The sequence below is a fragment of the Coenobita brevimanus genome, chromosome 111 (genome assembly GCF_032717465.1).
Source record: "Coenobita brevimanus isolate Jiangsu-jjx chromosome 111, ASM3271746v2, whole genome shotgun sequence".
Lineage (NCBI taxonomy): Eukaryota > Metazoa > Arthropoda > Malacostraca > Decapoda > Coenobitidae > Coenobita > Coenobita brevimanus.
The window spans coordinates 9,247,255-9,268,805 of NC_137064.1; the positions used below are offsets into that span (position 1 = coordinate 9,247,255).

Sequence of the window (21,551 nt, forward strand, 5' to 3'; positions counted from 1 at the left end):
CCCGTGAAGCAGGGGGCGAGCTTGTGGGGAGTGGGGAGTTGGGCGACGACGACTGTGTCACCTGGGTTGAAGGGGTTGGAGGCTGTGTTGGGCCCAAGATCCAGATTCTTTTGTAGGTGGTGTATCCGCCCTTTTAGTAGGTGTAGCGGGTCTGTAGTGGGAGAGGAAGCTGGCGGCTGCAGGTGGTGGCATAGGGGTAGTAGGAGGGGAGTTTCCCCAAAGATTCTCGTATGGGGGGAAATCCCGTCCTCTCAGGGGCATGAATTCATGCCCCACTGGACAATTTTCACATGAGCCGGCCAGTCGTCGTTCTTTGTAGCCTCGATTCGGGTGCGTAACTGATTGATAAGGGTACGATGGCTACATTCACATACAGCGTTCCCTTGTGGCCAGTATGGTGAGGAGTGGGAGATCTTATACCCGAAAATTCTGGCTAGCTCCTCCCAGACTTTTCCGGAGAACTTGGGGGCATTATCGGAATGGATGGCTTGTGGGATGCCAAAGTAAGGGAACACATTTCAGAGAAGGGCATCGGTGACAGCGACGGCATGATGTTCCTTAGCCAGGCAGGCTACTACGAATTTTGAATACGTGTCTACAAAAGTGATCACGTATTTATATCCAGATTTGAGGGGAAGAGGGCCTACTATGTTGATCGCCAGGAGTTGCCAGGGCTTGTGGGCGGTGATATGGCCCGATGGTCCGGCGGTCTGGGTGATATCTTTTCCAAGCGCGCAGGCGCGGCAAGTCAATGATTTTCTTGGCAAGGGTGGAGGGATTTGGGGCCCAGTAAATGTCGTTGAACACCTGTAATAATTTTTTGGTGCCCAAGTGGATGCCGTTATGGGCATGGAGGTGGCGCAGGGTGTCACGTGCTGCATCGGGGGTCAAGAGGATATGCCCGGACGGGGTTAGGAGGTGGTCGCCCTGTCAGCATAGCTTAGTGAATAGGTGGGCAGGGATCCAGGGGGGCTGTTCCTTGTGGTGCCAGAGTTGTAGGAGATCCGGGTCTGGCTGTACCGCGTGGATGGGGAGGCGGGAGAGGGCATCTGCATTGGTGTGGAGCTTTCTGGGCCTGTATGAAATTTCGTACTGAAACTCCTCAAGGGTGTCGCGCCACCTGACGAGTTGGGCGTTAAGGGAGTCCGACTGGCGTAACCACTGGAGTGATTGGTGGTCAGTGATTATCGTGACTTGGGTCCCGGAAAGATAAGCCCTAAAATATTGGAGGGCCCAGATTATGCCGAGGCATTCTTGCTTGGTGGCGGCATAATTCTTTTCAGCCAGATTCAGAGTGCGACTGACGTAGGCAATGATGTGTTCTCTGCTGGCCTGTACCTGGGTTAGGACGGTGCCTATCGTGGTAAGGGACACATCGGTGTAGAGGCGAAAAGGGAGGGCATAGTCGGGGAAGGCTATGATGGGGGCAGAGACGAGCTTGTCTTTTAGCTGTTGAAAAGCAGCTCGCCAGTCCTTGGTCCAGAGAAAAGGTTCCCCTTTTCGTGTCATATCGTGAAGAGGTTTGGCAATCTGCGCGAATCCCTTCATGAAGCGACGGTAATAGGACGTGAGTCCCAGGAAGGCGCGGACGCCGTGGACATCCTGCGACGGCGATATGTCCGCTACGGCATGGAGCTTGTCGGGATCTGGGGAGATTCCTGCTTGGGAAATAGTATGTCCCAGGAACGAGACGGTTCTGGCGGCTAGGACACATTTAGAAGGATGTAGCTTGAGGCCTGCCTGGCGAATTCTAGTGAAAACTCGGTGGAGGCACTGCAAGTGGTCGGCCCAGGTTTGGCTAAAAACAATGACGTCGTCAAGATAAGCTAAACATATTTCCCAAGTGAGGCTGCTCAAGACAGATTCCATTAGCCTGGAGAAGGTGGCAGGGGCGTTGCAGAGGCCGAATGGCAGAACATTAAATTCGTAATGTTTGCCATTACTGGTGGAAAAGGCCGTCTTGTCTGGATGGTCCGGATGGACGGGGACCTGCCAGTATCCAGACTGGAGGTCGAGGGTAGAAAACCAAGACGCCCCGTAGAGGGAGTCTAGGGAATCGTCAATGCGGGGAAGGGGGGTGGCATCTTTAATGGTGACGTCGTTCACGCGGCGGTAGTCAATGCAAAACAGCATCGTGCCGTCTTTCTTTTTTACTAGAATGACGGGGGAGGACCATGGGCTGGTGGAGGGGGAAGTGACACCTGCCTCTACCATTTCGCACACTTGGCGGTTCTCTTCCTCTCTCTGTCGGGGGTTCTTATGTCGAGATGGTTGTCGTATAGGTGGGCCTGTCATATGAATTTCATGCGACAGGTATGTGGTATGCCCTATATCTGCTGGTCCTGTCGCAAACAAATCTTGGAAATCCAGGAGGAGGCAGCGTAGGGTGTCTAACTGCTGGTCAGAGAGATGGTCGGGGATGGGGGGTAGAGGGGTAGAGAGGTGGGAGGAGGATGGGGCACAGGGCTCGGCTTCCTCCATCTCTCCGATGATAAGCCCTTTGGGGAGGGTGACAGGGGACGGGGAGAGATTGGCAATGCGGATGGCGGCGTGGTGGGGTGGGAGGAAGGTGGGGGACACAAGGCAGGCAGAAAGGGCTCCGGAGGGGGCAGAACAAAACGGAGGGACCTGAGGGCCTGTCAAGGGGCACCCAAGCCTCATGGTGGGAGAGGATGGTAACAGAGGCGGAGCAGGAGTGGGGTGAAAAGGCACGGGAGGGAGAGGAGAGGGGGGTGGGGGAAGGGGGGAAGGGGGGCACTGGGGGGAGGAAGGGGGGGAATCCTCCGGCCAGGGCCGTGGCATGCATGTGCAAATGGCCGGGGAGGAACGGGATGGGGGGCGGAACTGAAGTTGTCAGTGGCGACAGTCGATCGTAGCTCCGAGTTTTTGGAGCAAGTCCAATCCTAAATACCCGTCATAACTCCGGCAGGAGGAATAAAAAATGATGAATGGATGTTGGGTGGACACCGGCTGGTGGGTGTCGACCCGTAGGGCCCAAGTCTCCCCATGGATGGGCAGGGGGCCATCCCCCGTGTCCACAAGGTGAGTGGTAGTAGGGCGGAGTGGGCCAAACAGCGATCTGTAGCGGGAGAAATAGTGGCTGTAAAGGCAGGACCTGGCCGCTCCTGTATCGACTAGCAGTCTGGCCTTCACGCCGTTTATTTTCATCTTGTGGTATACTGGGGGGCAATACTTAGGGGTAATGGCCCCCGCCACCGTGGGTTGGTGCGGGGGCAGGCCTAAAAATCCAGCTGTCTAGGGCTTTCATTCTCCTGTTCCTGCTCCGGTTCTCCTGAATGGGGCTCGTCCATGGGCATCAGCTTGTCCCCTGGGGCCTCGCCTTCTAAGGCGGACACTTTACGCAAACCCGGGGCTGTGATTCTGCGGCGAGCAGCTTTAAGCTGGTTCCGTATGTCATGAAGGGGGCAGCGGGAGTTGCAGGCTGTGAATTCCCACGGGTTGACAAGAATTAGGTTCGGGTTTTCTCGCGAGGCGGGGTGCCGACGGGAGGGGTGTGCCCTGGGCGGGCTAGGCGCTGGGGTTGGGCTGGTGCGAGGCAGAGGTGGTCGTGGTGTGGTTGGAGCCGGGGGTCGGGTGGGGAATATCTTAACAACATTGATTTGCTGTGGAGAAGGGCAGGCGGTCAGGAGGCGCCGTATCAGCTGTATATCTCTATCCATGTCTCCTGTTGGGTCATGGATAGTGAAGTGTTGCTTAACAACACTCGGAAGCACTCTAAGCAGAGTGTTAAATGTATGCTGATCCCGGGTTTCTTCATCTGCCTCCCGGTAGGCAGCAGTAACCAGGCGTCATGCCTGTATCAGGATATTATCTAAATCCCCTTCGAATGAAAAACAATCCAATTGGGATAGAGCCACCACTTTCCCTAATGATGGGGTGATGGCTTGTACAGTGAACTTTCAAAAGTTCTGCCAGGTGAGTTCTGGGACGATTTTCGGTGCTATGTTCGCCTCCGCTTTACCCAATAGTGGTAGTGTGACTGCAATTTTCTGTTGGTCATTTTCAAAGCCAATATCCAGTAAGGGTTTAATTATTGTCAGATATGTGTGTATATCATACTGGTGGGGGTCAAACTTGGGTAACTGAACGTGCGGTTTAGTTGCCATTTTGCCAAATATTTCTGACTACCTCTCTTTTACGCCCGGGTCAAGAACCACCGCTGGCCACCAGTGTAATGCTAGGTGTAAATAGGCTCGACTTCTCGTTCCTAAAACACCTAACGTGGAGCGGGGTCCTCTTTCGAGACCGGAGCTTAGTGCAATAAAGAGAGGCAGGACACAAAAACTTCAGGCAATAACCTTTACACATATTACCACAATCAGACACAGGACAAATCAGCAGATATTACAACATAATATATAGCAAGAAATAAAAACCTTATCTAGGATATATGTACCTCGCAGGATACTTGCTTATCTGATATTAATGCCAACACAATTAAGCCTAGTGTATTCAGGGTACAGTGAATATAGGCGCGCGCGTGAGGCGCGGGGAGCGAGTCTCACAAGGGGGGGAAGGGGGGGAGTGACTTATGACGGCTAGGAGGGAGTTATGGTAATACTGGAGAGAGGCAAGTATTAACAATGGGAATTACACGTTTTCCAATAGCAAAGGGACTTTGGTAATTGATTCTATTCCTGGTTTACACTTACACTAGATACTGGGACGAGGGAGTGTCGTACAGGATTTACGGGTAGCGTGAGTGGGGGAATATCATTAACACTTCCTCGTATTATTTCTTTAGAGTTTACAGCAGTGGGGGTATATTACTACGGAGGAATTTTCCGGCGGCACAGTCTTACTAATTGTATAAGGGACGTCACTCATAAATATAGTTCATCAGATCTTGGTTCACACACTCGTCCTTTATTCTCTCACTGTGATCTTACTTGCCCCGATATTCACTATATTAAGTCACTGCACGATATTACACTAGGTTCGGCAAAGTCACACTTAACCTAAATCACTTGCACGTATTCATCGTGGGGGGCAGGGGCGGGAACACGCCGTCGGCAATCCTGCCGGGCTACGGGCACCGCCAAGGGAAGGCGTGTCGAGAGGGCACGGGACGACACGTAGGGGCGTCCTCTTGCGTCCTGGGCTACCCATGGCCTCCGAGCTGGGCTCAGGGGTGTGACCCTCGGGATTGGGGCCGAATAGCTCCAGAAACCTCTGGTGTAAGTTTCGGCCGGAGGTGGGAGCCTAACGTCGTTGTGGGGGCGTATGGAGATTGCGCCCAGGCGTCCTGGGGAGGATCGGGAGAGACTGCGGACTGCGGTCTCCAGTGTCTAGGGGCGCCGACAGGGGAGGACTACGGCACTGGCTTACACTGGGGCCCGTCAGCTGCGTCTGCTCCAGAGCCGGGCGTAGGGAGCGGAGGCCAGGGGAGGCTGTGAGGCCTGACCAGGCTGCTCCGGTACGGGAGGCCTGGGCTCTCGTCTCCTGCCGGGGTGATGTCCCGCTCCTTGCCCCCTTTCATCCGAGGGGCCCGGCAATTGGCTGTGGCTGCCCAGGGGTAGGGCTCTCAGGTGTCGGGTCCCGGCAATTGGCCGTGGCCTGAGTGGGGGAGTCAGCACACCTCTGTGCACCTTCGGAGCGACAGTGGGCCGTTTCACGAAGGCGGGAGCGGCAGTGGGCCGTCTCCTTCTGCAGGAGGGGGGAGCGACAATAGGCCGTCTCTACCATGGCACCTTCGGAGTGACAATAGGCTGTCTCACGAGGGCGGGAGCGACAGTAGGCCGTCTCTACCAGGGCACTTTCGGAGCGACAATAGGCCGTCTCACGAGGGCAGGAGCGACAATAGGCCGTCTTGACCAGGGCACCTTCGGAGCGACAATAGGCCGTCTCTACCAGGGCACTTTCGGAGCGACAATAGGCCGTCTCACGAGGGCGGGAGCAACAATAGGCCGTCTCGACCAGGGCACCTTCGGAGTGACAATAGGCCGTCTCGACCGGGGCACCTTCGGAGCGACAATAGGCCGTCTCACGAGGGTGGGAGAGACAATAGGCCGTCTTCTGAGGGGCGCTGTCTGGAGTGTCTAGAACAACTCCACCCCTAGCTGGTTCAACAATCCCACTCCGTGAAGGTAGTGTCCTTCTCCCACGACGGCGACGGCGTGGTGGCTGCGTGATATAGGGGTGCACAGCCCGGGCTGACATATGCCGTTGTTGCTGGGGGTTGCTCCGACTGGTGGTGGTTACCCCGTGGGGTCCGTGTGGGGGTGTCGGCACGTTCCCGGGCATACTGGGCTGTATCTCACTTGCCCCGTTGTCGGGGGCACTACGGTATTCTTCTGTTTCCATTTCGGGGGCACTACGGTATTCTTCTGTTTCCATTTCGGGGGTACTATGGTATTCTTCTGTTTCCATTTCGGGGGCACTGGTCTGTAAGTCACGCATTTTATATATATATATATATATATATAGATATATATATATATATATATATATATATATTGTAATTTTAAGGCGGCTTCTCGTCATAAAAACACGAGCTACTGGAACGGGGTCCTTTTGCTAGACCGGATGTAATGCACTAACAAAGGAACAGGACATAAAAATAGGCAGTATACCGTATCACATCTATTACTTAGGTCCTACTCATAACAGTGTACATACAATGATATTTAGCATATAGAGGACCAGAGATACAAGATTACACTCGGCTTCACAGAATGATCATACATGTTATCACTATGGCACAGGGAGATCGCGGGTATCCTTTAATGTCACTTGGAGGGTAATTATGCAACTGGGGTTGTTCACTTGAATTAATCGTATGGAATTATTATGTCACTTCAAGATAATAATACACTGGGGCTGTTCACTTTACGATTACTGAGATTGGGAGTCTGTTTCGGGGATATTACTATAATAGAGGCAGGATGCGGATAGCAACACTCGACACTGTCACCTGGTCATGGGGACACGTACACTTATCTTTCGACTCACCCGCGCACCTACCTCTAGACTCACAGAAAACTCCCTGGTTCCTTGATGCGGGGAGGGACTGAATTATTTATTAATATACACTTCTTACCCTGATGGCATGAGTTTCTGTTGGGTCACTGTTTAATATATTTTCCGCGTAAGCACTGTCACTGTACTCTGGATCACTGTCACTGTCACCGTCTTTCCCTTGTTTCCTGGGTTTGTTAGATCACTGTTTCACTTACTGTCAGGGAGGCTCACCTGTCTGGGGCCTCGACCTGAGGGGCGGCTCCTATACTAGGGCCGCGCCGGTGGGGTGCAGGGAGGCCCTGTGGTCTGGGGGCCTCGACCTGATCGGTGGCCCTCGGGACTAGGGCCGAACAGCCGGAGCAGTCGGGCCTGCTTCCTCTGCCTCCGGGGAGTGAGGGAGCCTGGATCGCCTTCGTTGTAGACTGCGGCGGCGGGCCTGGGCGTCCTGGGACTGCGGGTGCTCAGGGGGAGAGGCGCCATCAAGGCTGGACTGCGGCAGCGTATCCTGCAGGGCTCCGGCAGGGTCAAAGAACTCCCGGGTGTGGGCAGTAGGTCCGATATCGGGCCTTGCCACCACTCTAGTGCCTCCTCCGGGCCTATAAGCCCGGATGGCGACGAAGGGCTCCCCGAAGGGAAAGAGGCTAAAGGGAGACTCACGCTCTTCGTGGTCCCTTGAGTGTGTCTATAGGCCTGAGCCGGGGCTCTCCTTCCCCTATTGTGCACCTTGGCTTTAGCCGTGAACTTGTCCGGCGTACGGGGGACACCTATAGGGTGATCGAGGTCGCCCTTTCGCCGTGGCAAGGTACCGCCGGCGTGGTGTTCCTCCTGCAGTAGGGGACAAGCCGGAGTGAGGGGCTCAGAGGCCACACTCTCTCCAATACGGACAGATCCTACCTGCAGGGAATTCTCTACCCTGGTACGTGCCCCGGCCGGAGCCGAGTGTCTGCCCGTACGGAAGACGACTAACGGGTGAACTGGTTCGCCCGTCCGTTGCGGCAAGGTACCGACCCCGGGACGCCGCTTCTGTAATTGGGTAGCGCTACACATACGGTAGCAGGGTCTCTCTACCCTGGACCGTATTCTGGCCGTAGCCGAAGAGCAACTGGAGAGGGATGCACACAGGCAACTCTCTCTCCTCAGTGTGTTAAGGCTGGAGCCTGGGGTCACCTTCCCCTTTGCACACTCTGTTAGGCCATAGCCTATGTCTGTCACTTTCTCTTTCTTTAGGCTGTAGCCTTGGGCCTCCTGCCCTTGGGCCTCCTGCCCTAGAGGGTGTAACAAGACCGTCAATACGGTGTTACCTGGGACAATTCTTTTCAGTCCCACCCCTGGTCTGACGATCACTACCCCGCCCGCACAGTAGTTCGGTTCCCCTGATCACCTGGGGTTGGGGCACTTGCGGGGAATAGGGGCTCAGGGCCGTGATGCCCTGATGACCCTCTTGCCCGGGGTCACTAACCTCACCGGTGTGTCCTCCCGGGGAGGTGGTGGGGTGGCAGCTCGGTGGTGGTGTGGGGGGTGGTGAGGTGGGAGGTCCTGCGGCGCGCACGGCGGGCATTTTACCACCTTCCGTGTTGTTGAAGTCACGGCCCCGTGACTGGAGGTGGTAGGTGGTGGAGGTGGAAGTCTGGTAGGCCGGGGTGAGGTGTTGGGTGAGGCTGACCCAGTGGGTGGTGAAGGTGTTAGGCTCCTGATGGGGGTTGAGAGTGAGCCGGAGGGAGGATGGATGGTTGGTCCGGCGTAGGAGTCGGAGAAGGTGGTGGGTCCCTCGGATTCTGACAGGTGGGCGGTCGTGGCGGCGCCATAGCACTCTCTCAATTTTTGTTTCTGGTTGTAAGGTGTTGGTGGCGGGCGTAGCGGGCGGTGATTGAGAGTGGCGGGTTGGAGGAGGTGGGGTGGTTGGTGAAGGATCAGAATCGGAAGAAGGTGGTGGTGGGTCAGGCAAGGGTGACGTGGGGGAAGGGGTTTGTGGGTATGGTGAGGTTGATGGTGGGGTGGGGGAAGTGAGCGAGGAAAGAGAGGCTGTGTAGGTGGGAAAAGTGAGTGGCGGGGATGTGGTGGTGGTGGGTGGTGCGGGGTGGTAGGTGGGAGGGAGTAGACAGGAGGAGGCAGTTTTGGGAAGTGGGTTTGGGAAAGATGGGGTAAGGGTTCTAGCAGGCCTGCGAAGGGGGAGGCAGGCTTTGTGTTGGGGAGGAATAGGAAGGGGGGAGGCGGCAGTAGTGGAGAAAATGGTGTGTGAGGTGGGAGGGTTAGGAATAGTGGTAGGAATAGGGGAGGGCAAAATAGAAGAGATAGTGGGAGGAGAGGAAATGGAAAGATGACGGTTTCCCCTGTCATCGACTGGGGGAGATGTGAGGTGGCCCCCATCATTACGGTGAGATGTGGGGGCAGTGGGGGGGCGCCTTCTGTGACTTCCTCGTATCACTTTTCTTCTTTGAGGCTTGGGGCAATCGGCGTATGGTGGGGAGGCTTGTGGGCGCTCTTGTTTTGTTTTGCTGCCCCGGGCAGCTTTTAGCTGCTCACGAATGTCGTGGATTGGGCACTCAGGGCAGCAAGGAGTAAATTCCCAAGGATTTACAGGGATGAGATCCGTGGGGAAATGGTTGATGATGCCGATGCGTTTGGGGGAGGAGTGGACGGTTAGAAGGCGCCTTATTAAGTTGATTTGTTTATCCAGGTCTCCCGTCGGTTCATGTATTATGAAGTGGTTTTTAATGAAATTGGGGAGGATCCTGAGGAGTTTGTGGAATATGAGTTGTTCCCGGGTTTTTGCGTCTGTGCCCGGGTACGCAGCGGAGACGAGCCGCCTAGCCTGGATGAAGGTGTCATCGAGGATTCCGTCGTATGTGAGGGCGTCTAGTTCCGACAAGGCTACAACTGTGCCCAGAGATGGTGTCGCCGCCGGTTTCACAATTTGTTTGAATTGATCCCATTTTAGTCTCGGGACGATTTTGGGAGTGACAGTGGTGATTATTTTCCCCAGGTTAGGTAGTGTGACTGCGATCTTTTCTCTGTCTGAGTCGAACCCTATGTCTAGGAGGGGTTTGACCATGTCTAAATATACATCTATGTCGCACTGGTCCGGTTTGAACCTCGGCAATTGGATGTGTGGTTTGGCTGCCATTGTAAGTTTCCTTTCTGCGTTCCTCCGTGCTTTACTCGGATCTAGAACCACCGCTTGCCACCAGTGTAATGCTGTGTTTTTAACCCCTTAACCGCGGGTATTGTTTTGGTCTGACCGTCCTCTCCCGCGGGGGTTTCAGCCAAATGTAAACAAACCTTTAAACCTTAATAACTGCACAGAATAAAGCTAGAGAAAAAAATAAGGTACCATTAGAAAGTACAAACCTTCAGCTTTCCATTGATGTAGGTTTCATGACTTCGTTGACTTTCACAGGACGGGGAGAGCCGTTAGAAGTGAGGGGTGTGAAATAACTATTTTACGCCCCACACACCAGTACCAAATGCCAACCACTCTCTCATGATAGTAATATAAACATATATGAACACTGTACATACGATAAACACCCACTCTGTGTTCACTGAGGTAGGTAAAAGGCACTTCCCTGCGGCTGCGCCCGCTCTTCACTGCGGCTGCGCCTCACTTCACTGCGGCGGCACCCGCTCACTGACGTTTCCTGCGATCTTTTCATTCTTTCTAACTTCTAATATTATTTTACATATAATATGGGCAATGTACATTATATTTACAATGCACTTATTACTATATTGCGTCACTGGCGCATCACAGAATTACATAAGTGCCGCAGAATTCCACAAGTGCCGCAGATTCTCTTATTACAATATCACTTATTATACTGGCCAATATTTCCTTTATTTTCTAGGCAAAATATCCCTTATTACTACATTATCCATTATACAATTATTGGCAAAGCACGTCACTGTCGCATCACTATATATCACTGTCACTTTCAGTATTTACTCAGAGAGTGGTACTCGGCAAAGCACGGAGTTACACATAGAGCGACTTGGCATTCAAGGCACTGGTGTGTGCTCATTTTTCTCGTCGTAGGCCTTCGTGTGGTGGTTGAACATACTCTGCAGCGGCCCTGTGACAACCTGCCGCCTGCTTTAGGAGGCAATTTCACAAGCTGGTGCCGGCTCATGTAATTGCGGCACTCAAGACGGTCAGGTTGTGTGTCAGAGTGTCGCCTCGGGATCAATGCCGTCACCTGACCAAATCGTTCAAGTAGCTGCTGCACGACAGTCTTGGAAAACTGTCTCAGTGATGGTTGCCTTATGCCCCCGACTTGTGTCTTGTAAAGAATGAAGGCATTGAGCATGCACATATCGAGCATGTGCAGGCAAGCCTTCCTGTACCATCGGGTGTTTCTCCTGAGACAGTCTATTTCGCCAATCATCATATCAGACTTATCAACGAGTCTCATATTTACATTATAATCAATGACGGCATCAGGCTTCATGATTGGCTCTCCCGTCCTGTAGCTGACCTTCCCAGTTCTCTTCATTTCCCCTTGTGGATGGTGCTGATCATATTGACAACCTTCTTGTCATGCCACCTGATCGCAAGAAGCTTGTCTGACTTCTTCAGGTGAACATCTCCCCTGGATGATGATGATGCTTCGGGGAAACTAGGCCACTCTTTCCTATAGCTCCGTACAGTGCCAACAGTGCCAATGCCGTGTTCAGCAAGGTATTTGGAGAGTTTCGGTGCTGTGTAATAATTGTCTGTGTACAGCACATGATTACCACCAAAATACCTCTCCATCAGCACTTTTACAACGGAGCCAGAGAAGCCAAGGGGGTCTTTCCTGTTCACATCCATTGTGCTAGCCGAGTAAATGACAAAATCCATTATATACCCCGTCTCACAGTCACACAGCACAAAGAACTTTATCCCAAAGCGGTGGCGTTTGCTGGGGATGTACTGCCTGAATTTGAGACGTCCTCTGAACAATACCAGGGACTCGTCTATGACGACTTTCTGCATAGGCCTGAAAAATCGCATAAATCGATCCCTAATCTTGTTGAGGAAATCTCTCACTTTCCACAAAGGGTCAGTTTGGGACGGGTTGTCATTATCAGCGAAGTGCAGGTATCCAAGCAGCTGTCGGAACCGATCCCGTGACATATACTTCCCGAATATGGGGATAGTAGTTATGTCATCCACGAGCCAGTACTCCTCCAACTCATGTCTCTTTATATGGGGCATCAAAAACATGAGTGCAAAAAAAACATACAGCTCTCTAATCCCGACAGGCAACCACGACACTTGCTTTGGCAAGCCAATAGGTCCCAGCCCTTGTGCTGCACACTGAGTTGCATACCTATTGGTCTCATCGCTGACATGCTGCACAATTTCATCATCAAGGAAGGCCAGGAAGTAATCAACAAACTCATCACCTGCGTTGCATGGGAAGGCAGGCTGTATTCCAGCATTTGTCATATCAAACGGTGGATTGTGTGGCTGGAAATCTCCACCGTCAGTCCAAACAAATGCATCAACTTGCCCTGTGCGTGGTTCAGTGGCAGGGGCAGGTTGCATTTCACTCGTTTCCCCGTGAGAAGGAGCTGATGTAGAGGCAATGGGTGAGGCAGGAGGTGAGGCAGGAGGCAAGCGGGAGGTGGGTGAGGCAGGAGGCAAGCGGGAGGTGGGTGAGGCAGGAGGCAACGGGGAGGGGGGTGAGTGCGGGGGCGGTGAGTGGGGGGGTGGCGCGGGTGAGGGACCTGTGCGGGGGGCCGGCGGGGGGGTTTCTGACCTGGTGCGTGGTGAAACTTGACCCTTTCTACCCCGCTTATCACCTCGCTTATCGCCCAGCTTTGCCCTCCAACTGCCACGCATCCCCTTTGTTCTAGGCCTGCCTGCACGGCCTGCCTTCCCTCGCTTTGCAGGCTTTGGTAATTCGTACTCCTCAGATGATGTAGACTGAGGAGAGGGCACGACAGATGATGATGATGATGATGTGAGGGCAATTGGGCTAGGGGAACGGGAAATTGATGGGAAATGCGTACTAGGGCCTGGTGTGGGAGACGTGAGCCTGCGCTTCACTCCCTTCCCACGTGCAATACCAGATTTGCCCATAGGAGCCTTTCCTTTCCCAGAGTAAGTTGGGGGTGGTGGGGGGAATCAACACGATCACTTTCATCACTGTCACTATCAATGGAAAATGGTTCACCACCAATCACTGCCAAATCATCACTGCTTGCTGTGAGTGTGTCACTTTCACTGCCACAATCAAGAGTAGTACTTACTGTTTTGTCCAGCACAGTTCTAATTTCAGGAGTGCTCAACCCCTTCTGCCTCGCCGTCGGCAGTTCCTTTACCGGTGTAGAGGTAGAGGGAACACTAGCACTAAACATTGTAGAGGAGGAAGCGAGCGACGATGAGTCGGGACGGAGCGCCATTATCACGCACAGAGCTGGACAGATACTGACTGATGCGGGTCAGGGCAGGGGTGGGGGGGGTCCCCTCGGGGTTGGAGGAGGGAGGTGTGGGATGGCTGGCGTGAAAGAACTCGACAGCTACTCTTGCGTGAGAATATTTGCGCGCCGGGAAAACGCGCGGTGTTCAAAATATTCACGATCATTCCAGAATGCCACCCGCGGTTTGGTCCAGTTTTGTCGCCGTCATTCTGGAATGACACCCGCGGTTAAGGGGTTAAGGCGACTTTTCGTCGTAAAAACACGAGCTACTGGAACGGGGTCCTTTTGCTAGACCGGATGTAATGCACTAACAAAGGAACAGGACATAAAAATAGGCAGTATACCGTATCACATCTATTACTTAGGTCCTACTCATAACAGTGTACATACAATGATATTTAGCATATAGAGGAACAGAGATACAGGATTACACTCGGCTTCACAGAATGATCATATATGTTATCACTATGGCACAGGGAGATCGCGGGTATCCTTTAATGTCACTTGGAGGGTAATTATGCAACTGGGGTTGTTCACTTGAATTAATCGTATGGAATTATTATGTCACTTCAAGATAATAATACACTGGGGCTGTTCACTTTACGATTACTGAGATTGGGAGTCTGTTTCGGGGATATTACTATAATAGAGGCAGGATGCGGATAGCAACACTCGACACTGTCACCTGGTCACGGGGACACGTACACTTATCTTTCGACTCGCCCGCGCACCTACCTCTAGACTCACAGAAAACTCCCTGGTTCCTTGATGCGGGGAGGGACTGAATTATTTATTAATATACACTTCTTACCCTGATGGCACGAGTTTCTGTTGGGCCACTGTTTAATATATTTTCCGCGTAAGCACTGTCACTGTACTCTGGATCACTGTCACTGTCACCGTCTTTCCCTTGTTTCCTGGGTTTGTTAGATCACTGTTTCACTTACTGTCAGGGAGGCTCACCTGTCTGGGGCCTCGACCTGAGGGGCGGCTCCTATACTAGGGCCGCGCCGGTGGGGTGCAGGGAGGCCCTGTGGTCTGGGGGCCTCGACCTGATCAGTGGCCCTCGGGACTAGGGCCGAACAGCCGGAGCAGTCGGGCCTGCTTCCTCTGCCTCCGGGGAGTGAGGGAGCCTGGATCGCCTTCGTTGTAGACTGCGGCGGCGGGCCTGGGCGTCCTGGGACTGCAGGTGCTCAGGGGAAGAGGCGCCGTCAGGGCTGGACTGCGGCAGCGTCTCCTGCAGGGCTCCGGCAGGGTCAAAGAACTCCCGGGTGTGGGCAGTAGGTCCGATATCGGGCCTTGCCACCACTCTAGTGCCTCCTCCGGGCCTATAAGCCCGGATGGCGACGAAGGGCTCCCCGAAGGGAAAGAGGCTAAAGGGAGACTCATGCTCTTCGTGGTCCCTTGAGTGTGTCTATAGGCCTGAGCCAGGGCTCTCCTTCCCCTATTGTGCACCTTGGCTGTAGCCGTGAACTTGTCCGGCGTACGGGGGACACCTATAGGGTGATCGAGGTCGCCCTTTCGCCGTGGCAAGGTACCGCCGGCGTGGTGTTCCTCCCGCAGTAGGGGACAAGCCGGAGTGAGGGGCTCAGAGGCCACACTCTCTCCAATACGGACAGATCCTACCTGCAGGGAATTCTCTACCCTGGTACGTGCCCCGGCCGGAGCCGAGTGTCTGCCCGTACGGAAGACGACTAACGGGTGAACTGGTTCGCCCGTCCGTTGCGGCAAGGTACCGACCCCGGGACGCCGCTTCTACACGTACGGTAGCAGGGTCTCTCTACCCTGGACCGTATTCTGGCCGTAGCCGAAGAGCAACTGGAGAGGGATGCACACAGGCAACTCTCTCTCCTCAGTGTGTTAAGGCCGGAGCCTGGGGTCACCTTCCCCTTTGCACACTCTGTTAGGCCGTAGCCTATGTCTGTCACTTTCTCTTTCTTTAGGCCGTAGCCTTGGGCCTCCTGCCCTAGAGGGTGTAACAAGACCGTCAATACGGTGTTACCTGGGACTGAATTCTTTTCAGTCCCACCCCTGGTCTGACGATCAATACCCCGCCCGCACAGTAGTTCGGTTCCCCTGATCACCTGGGGTTGGGGCACTTGCGGGGAATAGGGGCTCAGGGCCGTGATGCCCTGATGACCCTCTTGCCCGGGATCACTAACCTCACCGGTGTGTCCTCCCGGGGTGGTGGTGGGGTGGCGGCTCGGTGGTGGTGTGGGGGGTGGTGAGGTGGGAGGTCCTGCGGCGGGCACGGCGGGCATTTTATATATATATATATATATATATATATATATATATATTAGGGATTGAGAGAGAGAGAGAGAGAGAGGTGAGGAGTGTCCACTTGTACCCTGGGAATGACCAGCCTTCCCGGGTCATATGGGTCGGACGGAGAGGAGGTGAGGGAAGGAAGGGGATGGGGGGGAACGGTTCATATGGACGAAGATTTAGTGGAAAAATCGAAAAGGAAAAGGAAACTATCAGCTCAGCCCCTAAGTGTCCAGGTTTCTTTGTCCATGACTGTACCTGCTTGACCCTAGCCAAGGTTGACTTTGGCCAAAACAAGGCCAGCTGATTTGCCCAGCAGGGCCACACTGGACTGCCTGTCTTACCCCAGCCCCCCCCCCCCAGCAAAGGAACATGTTACCCACCACAGGGAACCGCATTCTGACCCATGGTGGACTCAACTCCCAGATAGAGGGACACAGGGAATACACGGGATGCCACACATGACAAACTCGTGGGGAGGAAACAGCCCCGCCCGAGATGACAAAAAAGGGCGGGGAATAGTAACATCACCAGAAGGCCTCCACTATCTAGTGATAATAAAAGAAAAGGAAGGAAGCAATAGAATAAGAAAAAGAGACCCACAAAATTAGCTGAGGCAGCGACAGGGACCCAAGGAGAGGGGAGAGGGCAGGGCAGAGTGAGAGACCCCACCGTAGCTCCTCCACATCAAGTCCCGATCAACGTCTTCAAAACTATCCCACGACAACAGCAAGCAAGGAAATGGGGAAAAACAAGGTATAGAAGTTCACGAGGCTAAGGAATTAATTGACAAGTGATGGAGTCCGTTGGATGAGGCATGTACAAAGGTGCACATGACAGGGGTTTGGTACATTTTGAAAGAATCTGACAGTCATTGGCTTGACTGAGTGTGGAATATGTATGTGCAGTGTATCTGTGAAGAAAATTATCCATCCCTAAAATATGTGCAAACGGTTAGACTTATGATATGGAACTAGGAGTTAAGAGGTCTGAATGATATGTGAATGATTGTCTGACCTCCTTTGCTGAGCATGTTGTTATTAAGTTCTCCCACTCTTGCATTTCACTTCCTTGTTTCCAGGCCTGCTTCATCCCATGCACAGGTGAAACAGAAACAGACACTGATGATGACAAAAATGAGAATAATTTTATTACTGTTTAGGTGATGAAGCTGAATGCAACATTGGAGATGTTGGCAGTGCTTGCTGTGGCGACTACTGGTCACAGTGATAATAGCTAACAGAGTTATGGTTATGGACTGGTTGGTTAAAGTGTGGTTGGTGTGCAATGGTGATAGAATGAACATAGTCCTAACCCCTCTTGGGAAGTAGAAGGTGGGTTATTCAAAATGATATATCTTTCATGGTGATAGCCAATACCCTCTTCAGGCTTAAAATGATCCACAGGTATACATGACGAGTGATGAGAAGGGTGGGTGGTGAACTGAATGAAAGGAAGGCAATGATTGATTATGTGTGTGTGGATGAAAGGATGCGAAGATGTGTAATGGATGCAAGAGTTTATAGAGGTTGGGGGAGTGGACTTCTGACCACTACTTGGTGGTGGCCAGAATTAGAATTCAAGTAAGATGGAGGAATAGAAGAAGGGAAAGACGAGAGGAAGGAGTAGTTGCAAGGAGAGTGGAAAGGTTACAAGAGCATGAGAAAATGGCAGAGTATAAGAGAGAAGTGGAGGAACGATTGGGCAAATATGAATTGGAGCAGATGGATGTGGAAGGTGTGTGTAGGATATTTACAGAAGAAATATGTGCAGCATGTGATGTGGTGTGTGGGATGAAGAGAAGATGGAGGGGGGTGCAAGGAACAGCATGGTGGACTGAAGAGGTGAAACAGGCTGTGGCACAAAAGAAGAAAGCATACAATGAATGGATGAGAAACAGGGGTGTGGAAGAAGTTGAGAGGCGGAAGAGAGAGTTATATGTAGAAAGAAAGAGAGAGGTGAAAAGATTAGTAAGAGAGAGTAAGAAGAGAGTGGATGAGGAATTTGAGTGTAAAGTGGAGGGAGTATAAGAAAATGTTCTGGAAAGAGGTGAAAAGAGTAAGACAGGGTGGAAATGAAGTTAGCAGGGGAGTGAAAGATAAAAATGGTAGATTACTAGTGGAGAAGGGAGAAAAAGCGAGCAGATGGAGAGAACACTTTAAGGATTTGTTGAACGTAGAGGATGGAAGTATTGCGAGTATAAGTGGCTGGGGAATGGCTGGGAGAAGGAGGGAGGTGAGAAGACTGGAAGAAATCAGTAGGATAGAAGTCGTGGAAGCAATTAAGAAAGTTAAATCGGGGAAAGCCCCAGGAATTGATGGAGTGTGTGGTGAAATGCTGAAGCATGGGGGAGAGATAGTAGTAGAATGGATGTGGAAGATGTGCAGATTGGCCTGGGAGGAAGGTAGAGTCCCGGAGGATTGGAAGTCAGGTATAATTATTCCCTTGTACAAAGAAAAAGGGGAAAAAGAAGTGTGTGGTAATCATAGGGGCATTTGTCTTCTTAGTATAATAGGAAAAGTGTATGGTAGGATACTTATTGACAGAGTTAGAGAAAGAACAGAGAAATTAGTTGGAGAAGAACAGGGACGCTTTAGGAAGGGAAGAGGTTGTGTAGATCAGATATTCATTCTTAGATCTTTAGTGGAAAAGTTTCTAGAAAAGGGAAAGAAGTTGTATGCGGCTTTCATGGATTTGGAGAAAGCATATGACAGGGTGGATAGACAAGGATTGTGGAAAGTGTTAAGAATATATGGAGTAGATAGGAAGATGTTGAATGCTGTGAAGAGTATGTATGATGGTGCGAAGGCTGCAGTGCGTGTGGATGGTGAACTAAATGAATTTTTCTCTTTGAAAGTTGGGTTGAAACAGGGATGTGTCATGTCTCCATGGTTGTTCAATCTGTACATGGATGGGGTAATAAAAGAAGTACAAGGTAGGGTAGTGGATGTTGGAGTGGCCCTGGTGAGAGAGGATAGTGTTTGGAAACTCCCTGTACTGTTGTTTGCAGATGATACTGTGTTGTTGAGTGAAGACGAAGGGGAGCTGCAAGGCTTGGTGGATGAGTTTGGGAGAGTGTGTAAGAAACAGAATCTAAAGGTGAATGTAGGGAAGAGTAAAGAGATGGTCTTTAAGAGAGAGGTGAAGTCAGTGAATGTACAGCGAGGTTGGATGGTGAGGAATTGGAAAATGTGAGTATGTTTAAGTACTTGGGTAGTGTGATGAGTAAGGATGGAGGTTTGGAGGGTGAAGTGCTTGAAAAGGGTACAGCAGGGAAGAAAGGTTGCTGGTTCTTTGAAAGCAGTGATAAGAAACAGGGAAGTGAGCATGGAAGTGAAAAAGTTACTACATGACAGTATTGTGATACCAACTCTAACGTACGGAAGCGAAGCTTGGACGTTGTTGGAAGGACACAAGTCAAGAGTGAGAGCAGTGCAAATGAGTTATTTAAGAGGAGCCTGTGGAGTCACATGGAGAGACAGGCTGACGAATGAGGATATAAAGGAGCGTTGTGGTGTGGATGTGGATGTGATAGGAAGCATTATGAGGAACACACTGAGGTGGTTTGGCCATGTGGAGAGGATGGAGTGTGAAAGACTGATGAAGAGAGTGTATGTGAGTGAGGTGGAGGGGGGAAGAGGGAGGGGGAGGCCGAGAATGAGATGGAGGGATGGGGTGGAGAGGTATATGAGAGAGGGGGGTGTGAGTTGGGAGCAGGGCAGTGAAATGGCGGGGGACAGGGCGACTTGGAGGCGATTTGTTTGTGGCCACCCCAAACGGGATTGAGGCGTCTGGCAATAGATAAATAGATAGATAGACTTCCAAAAGTCAGTTGAGGGAACCCCGAGCTGAGAAATGAGAGACAAAGACCTCCCATTACCATCCCCTGTCAAGTCAGCCACTGGCACCAAAGTGTTACATTCATATTTCAAAAGTTTTGGACAGTATCCAGGATGGTATGCCACAGCCCACTGCACATCCCTTTGCAAATGTATGCTACAGCATGGGAATTAAGGATGATTTTATGTATTGTGCACCTCGTATAGTCAAAAGCTGTATTTGAAAAAAAATAATCAGATTTTTAAATGAATGTTAGTGACAGATATACTTACCATATACAGGTCTGTATTACATATTCACAGTGAACACAGAAAAATTTGCTGTATTATACAGAGTACAGCTTACAGCTGAGATGAATTTACATGAGTGAATGCTGACCATATTATAAAGTAAAAATACTGCAATATGAAAGCTTTTATTGACTAACAGCAACAAGATAATTCACATTAGTAGATTGAATATATCAAATATTTACAGAATTATGGAAGTATAACCCATATAAAAATGTATATAGTCAAAAATACAATCAACAGATCGCAGAAGAAATTACAATAATGAGAATACTGTATTACAATTTTTGCTGTGTTAGTGCTTTTTACTGACCCATAAGACTTAATTTATATCAGTATATTTTCATTAATTCCAGGCTTTCATCATCTACAGGCAAGACTTTCCAGTAATATTGGGATCCTTTGAGTTTATTTAACATACTACATTGGCCACCCCGTCTGGGATACATGGCGTCTGGCAATGAATGAAAGAAAACAATGGTTTCCTCATCCAACCCAACAACCAAATTCAAGCATACTAATTCTAATGTAATATGATGCTTTCACTTCCTTTGCTTCAGGATGCTACCTCACCCTCTCCTTTAGTGGGTAAAGACACTGTGATGAAAATGATGACAATGATATGGAAGATGATAAAAAACTAAGTCATATTATGCATACACATGACTAGTTACTTTTGAAAGGTAAAACATAATCCAATAGTGTGAAAACATAACCCAACAGTGTACAGTATATCAAATACTGATGGGATTATTTGCTCATCTACAGTAATAGTAATAAAAAAAAATAATACTTTCCTCTGACATGCATGAATATGACAGCTAGCTATTTTATAGAAGTTAGTGCTCACTGCCATTCATTTTCAAAATATTTTACATATACTGTAACTACAATATTCTGTATCACAAATTCTGATCCTTATGTGATCTGAAATTATGGGCAAATTACAAAGAGGAGTATGTGGTGATAAAAAGCATCACTGACAATAAATACTCATAAATTATTGTACGCTTTTCCCTACATTCCCCCAAACTCATAAGAACTACTATTCACCAGCCACAGAGACTGTTTTGGACAATTTTGTTGCATAATACTACACCAGTAAAAATATAAACAGAACACCATGGTGGGTGTGTGTGTGTGTGTGTGTGTGTGTGTGTGTGTGTGTGTGTGTGTGTGTGTGTGTGTGTGTGTGTGTGGTGTGGTGTGGTGTGGTGTGGTGTGGTGTGGTGTGTGTGTGTGTGTGTGTGTGTGTGTGTGTGTGTGTGTGTGTGTGTGTGTGTGTGTGGTGTGGTGTGTGTGTGTGTGTGTGTGGTGTGGTGTGTGTGTGTGTGTGTGTGTGTGTGTGTGGTGTGGTGTGTGTGTGTGTGTGTGTGTGTATGCGTGTGTGTGTGTGTGTGTATAACTAAAAGCCAGAAGCCTGCAAGACTGTTCCTTCCAAGAAAGAAATTACTGTATGGCAAAATAACAGAGACATATTCAAGATTCATTCAGATTGAGATGCCTAAACACACTGTGTTTAAAAGGCTGGAGATCATAGGCAGTAGGAAATACAGACGGGGAAGACAGTTTCAGAGTTGATCTGTTGCATACATGAAGGACTGAAAGTAACGATTAACTCTTGCATTCGAGAAGTGGACTTAAAAGGGATGAGAGTTTGCTGCTAGATGGGTGCTATATGCCTGCTATTGTGGTGGGGATATGCATGCAGACAGTTAAGAGGAGCAGTGCCCACTGAAGCAGTGACAGAAAAGAGATAAATATACA

General features: G+C 50.8%; 1 protein-coding gene across 1 annotated transcript in view; it reads right to left on the reverse strand.

Moving 5' to 3' along the window:
* Nucleotides 1-21,551, reverse strand: part of drosha (ribonuclease 3 drosha) — a 575,197-nt gene that overhangs the window by 22,853 nt on the left and 530,793 nt on the right. Inside the window, exon 23 of the mRNA XM_080286434.1 lies at nucleotides 5,350-5,526. Within this exon, the coding sequence (XP_080142560.1) occupies nucleotides 5,350-5,526 (177 nt within the window). The remainder of the gene's footprint in view (nucleotides 1-5,349; nucleotides 5,527-21,551) is intronic.